The sequence below is a fragment of the Opisthorchis viverrini genome (assembly GCF_000715545.1).
Source record: "Opisthorchis viverrini unplaced genomic scaffold opera_v5_48, whole genome shotgun sequence".
Taxonomy (NCBI): Eukaryota; Metazoa; Platyhelminthes; class Trematoda; order Opisthorchiida; family Opisthorchiidae; genus Opisthorchis; species Opisthorchis viverrini.
Window position 1 is genome coordinate 1,611,815 of NW_008751704.1, and position 4,319 is coordinate 1,616,133.

A 4,319-nucleotide genomic window follows, 5' to 3' on the forward strand; every position below is an offset into this window, starting at 1 on the left:
TCACTCTAGCAAACTCATTGCACTGTACGGAACAAATCACCAGACTGATATGATTATACCTCTAAGGGAGTTAGGAACCAGAAGCGAATACGGCGCCGGTTGTAGAGCTGACAGACGCCACGAGTTCTGAAATCAAGATTTCAACTCTTAAAAAGTTTCGACGAAGCAACAGTCCACCAATGAATACATGAATGACATCGTTCGATTGTCTCACTATGGTAAGGCCGTCACGCTGTGTATCCGCATTCCAGTCCCAAAAGCCCATTCGATACTGTATGCAATCTTTGGCCTACTATACGTCAGCTTGCCTATTGACCTGTTCATTAGCTTGTCTCAGTCCTCCTATTAGTGTTGTATGTAGACAGACTACAATGTGACACAAAATGTCATGGAATCAGGCTGCTTGTCGGGACAGAACCGACACGCAATGTACTGAGCATGTACTGAGGCTATGAATCTGAATTCAGCCAGTTGTGAACTCTGTAGACACTGCATGAAACAGCATCCGGACGCTGGTTGAGGGATCAACATAAAGGAGGCAAACAAATGATGTCTCCCGGCTGCGACATCATGGATGAAGGACTGAGGAGTCAGTTGTTTACGTGCCTCGAAGAGTCAGGCTACATAATCACAGTTATTCTTGTCTGAATCCAGATAACCTGAAAGCATCCATAGTTTTCGGGGGCCAGCCGTCCCTAATAACCGAACAGCACATCATTTGGACGGATGTCACGTGCAGGACACGGACCAGACGAGGGCATGCCCTGATTGGTCAGAATGCCAGCCAATCAGAGTCAAGCACCTTTGACTCGACGCTTCTCGCCCCCTCACGGACATTCTGGCACGACCTTGTGGAACACTCTATGACTACCCTATAAATACAGTTGTAATGATTTTCCTTTGTCTCCATAATGGGCTGTGTAGAGCTACCGTGCCTTTTGATATACCGTAGTGGGCGGAGCAGGAAGCCAAGGGACCGATTCAGAGTTGCATTACCGTACATCAAGTTATAACACATAGGCATATGTCCTACAGGTTGGTTGACAGTGTTGCACAAAAAGATCGCCGGAATCGAGTAGTTTATTGCATCGACTTCAAGGTTTCTATCGGTAGCGGACTTTTTGCCAAGCCATCTCGTAATATCTATACATCAGTGAATGACCCGAATTAAAATATACTGGGGCAGTGAACTAATGACCTTCACGACAAACGACCGACCAGGAGGCAAGGCACTGTCAAGTAATATGCACACGCAGACAAAAAAAGAAGCATTGATGGGAATACATAGAACAATACTTGTTTTTTTACAACATGAGCTCAACAGAAATGCATACAGTGCCTAGTGATTACACATTGTTAAACCAGATGCAATGGGAAATAACCGACTGGAAAAGAAGGAAAAAGTTAGGAATACCCGATAAAAAGTGACAACAAATAGAAGGAAGAGACGCGAGTCTTAATTGGGAGCTAATTCAGTTGCACAGGAGCTCGGATCATCTTCCGTCGTCAAACTGGTTTCCGTGGTGGCCTGAGGAGGAGATATAGGCGTGCCAGCACTCTCATCCGGGAAACAATCAGCACCGCTTCCTGGGTCAATGAGAGCTATTGTCTCGGAGTCGTCCGGTTTGATTTCTGCATCATCCACCTCGTTCACAATTGCAGGTTCCGGGACGGGCTGCATACCATCTCGTTCTACGGAGGAAGGCGTTGGAAGTGGTGCGCCTTCTTTCAAAGCAATCCCAGCGTTTTGTCCAGATGGCACGATATTGACAGAGTCTGAAGCGAAAGCAGCAGAACGAACATCCTTTGGCTGCTGTTCCGTATGTTGACCTTGGGAACTGGAGCCTGCTGACGAATAGCCTGCACCGGGCCAGGAAACATCAGCTGATTGTCCATCTTGTGGGTGATGTTGAACCAACTGAGTAGGAGTTGGTGAAACATGTCCACCACCATGCGTGGATGGGTAGCTCACTGAAGGCGAGGGAGACGTCGTTGCTATTTGAGGACCAGGTGATACCTGCACGGTGGGCAGAGGGTTAGGACCGGGAGGGCGATGATCCACACTGACAGACGGTGCAGAACCAGGCAATGTGCTATAGGCTGGGTGTTGAGGGACGGAGGACGGCGCTTGACTGGGCGTATACTGAGCATGAGGGGATTGTGTCACGGTATAGGATCCCTGTGGTGGCGGTATATAATTCGGAGGATGAGACTGCTGAGGATGCGGTTGTTGTTGCTGTTGTGCAAGCGCTTGTTGTTGCTGTTGTTGTTGTAGCTGAATCGCTTGCTGTTGTTGATGGACCAACGCCCTGGCACGGTTTTCCATGGTTTTAATAACTTCCATGTGGAACATTTGACGTTCTTGAAGAAGCTGTTGACGCATTTGTTCGATCATTTCATATTCATGTTCCATGATGGCTTCCAGCTCCTAAAAGCAGGAAAGCAAGAAGGTTGAGGTCACAACATGGACAAAATTAGGGCACAAGCCAAATCGAAACCTCTCTTTGTAGAAAGATCCATTAATGAAATTAACCTCTACCCTTCCATTCTTCATCTACGAGGTGACAGTCAGTTGAGCAGATGCCGATCTGGGGTACGGGACCTTAATTTTGCTTGGGAATGTTCACTTCACTTATCGCTTTGAGGAGAGGCGATTACGTTAGAAACAAAAACCTTATCGCATCGTCAGACCAAACAACGAACACCAAAGCGAAAAGTGTCCTGCCAACCGTAAGGAAGTGACCTATTAAAATATCCACTGCTGGCACTAAGGTCACCAGACATAAGAAGGAACACAATCGGGGGAACAGCCAGTGATCAGGAGCCCTTACAGCATATGCTGTCCTTCCTCCAGAAGACTGACGAATGCAGTCTAGCCAACCTATCCAAGTGAACACACCCTACATCTTAGTTTCGAACAAAGAGAGCGATTCGATATACCAACGGCAATTAGCATCATTCGGGTACGCCAAAATTCAAGTGTTTAGACTTGGTGGTTGACGAAAGCATAGGTAACTCAGTACCGAAACCAGAGCTTGTTCAGGTTTGAGGCAATCTGTTTTTACTAAAAACGAGTATCATTCAATTCAGCTGTGTCAGGAAGTCTGTAACAGCTGAGCACTGAGGTCGCATGACTGTTTATCTTCTCGCCCACACGCACATAAATTTCAGCAGTACTCGAGAAAAAACACTCATTGGTTTCCAGAGGTAGTTTGATCACGGTCAGAAAATCTAAAGACACATGATGGGTATCTTCCAGACAATTAGTGTTCTCAGTGAACTCAATAAGGTGGGGGATTAATCAGTTAGTTGTTTAAAAAAAGAGTGGTCTAGTGATTATCTCAGTGACCTGCCAAAAGAGGAACTGATTACCCATCAGCAAACGTACACGATATTACATCTCAGTATATAATTGTGAAATAACACAGAACAGCGAACGCTGAAAACCGATTGGATGGCGTTCATTTGCTATCCCATGGAACAGAATACAATTGAGTGTCATACAAAATCTTTCCTTCCGGGCAAACGAGCTGTCTAATAAGGTTTCTTAATAAAGCAGTCCTAAAGATTAGGTGTGCTTGTGCAGACTATCGCAAAAGCAGGGGGCGGATGGCAATGAATGGACTCATAGAACTTGCAACATTGCAGGAACGATCAACATAGCAGTGGGTCTAGCAAATACGAACAGAGAGGTTCACTCTGTTTTAGACTTTATCTTTCGGCTGCCTTGTTATGGCCCCACAGGGAGAAGGCTCGGTGTTGAGCAGAATCCAAAACCGAAAAACAAAATGGGCTGGAATGTTCAACTGAAATAATTGACTGGCGCCTTTTCCCGACCAAACTGCTCATAAGGTTGACGAAAACCCTTTGACAGCAGCACAGTCAGCTAAAGGACATCACCAACTAGAGATTCAGTTGAGTATGTCGTCAACACCACTAAGACAATTTGCACATGATCATACTCCGTCAAGTGATGAGCATGTTTTGTTGGGCAGATGTGGATGCCAATGAAGTAAAGCGTCACATATTAATTCAATTGCCTGTAGAAAAGAAAAAACCACTATGTGTTGACTGATGGTGGATGCCCAGCATGCATCTCAGGAAAGTGCACGTACTCTAAGTCTCTGCTGGTTACAACAATTCCTCACTAAATATAGCCATCTCCTCAATGAAAGAATCATCCGGAGGAACTGGCCATAAGGGAGTACAGGACAAGTGTCATGTCAAAACCATATTTTGCGTGACACTCAAGGGTGAACGCCGTTAATTTTACGAGGAACTAGCCGTTTTTTTTTTTGGGGGGGGGGGGGGGTTTTCCC

The 4,319-nt window shown here is 45.9% G+C and overlaps 1 protein-coding gene across 1 annotated transcript in view; it reads right to left on the bottom strand.

Moving 5' to 3' along the window:
- Positions 1-1,275: 1,275 nt before the first annotated feature.
- The window catches only part of T265_03399 (hypothetical protein), a gene marked incomplete at both ends in the record, with an annotated part of 23,300 nt that continues 20,256 nt past the window's right edge, over positions 1,276-4,319 (bottom strand). The window contains one exon of the mRNA XM_009167868.1: positions 1,276-2,428. Coding sequence (XP_009166132.1) covers positions 1,457-2,428 — 972 coding nt within the window. The remainder of the gene's footprint in view (positions 2,429-4,319) is intronic.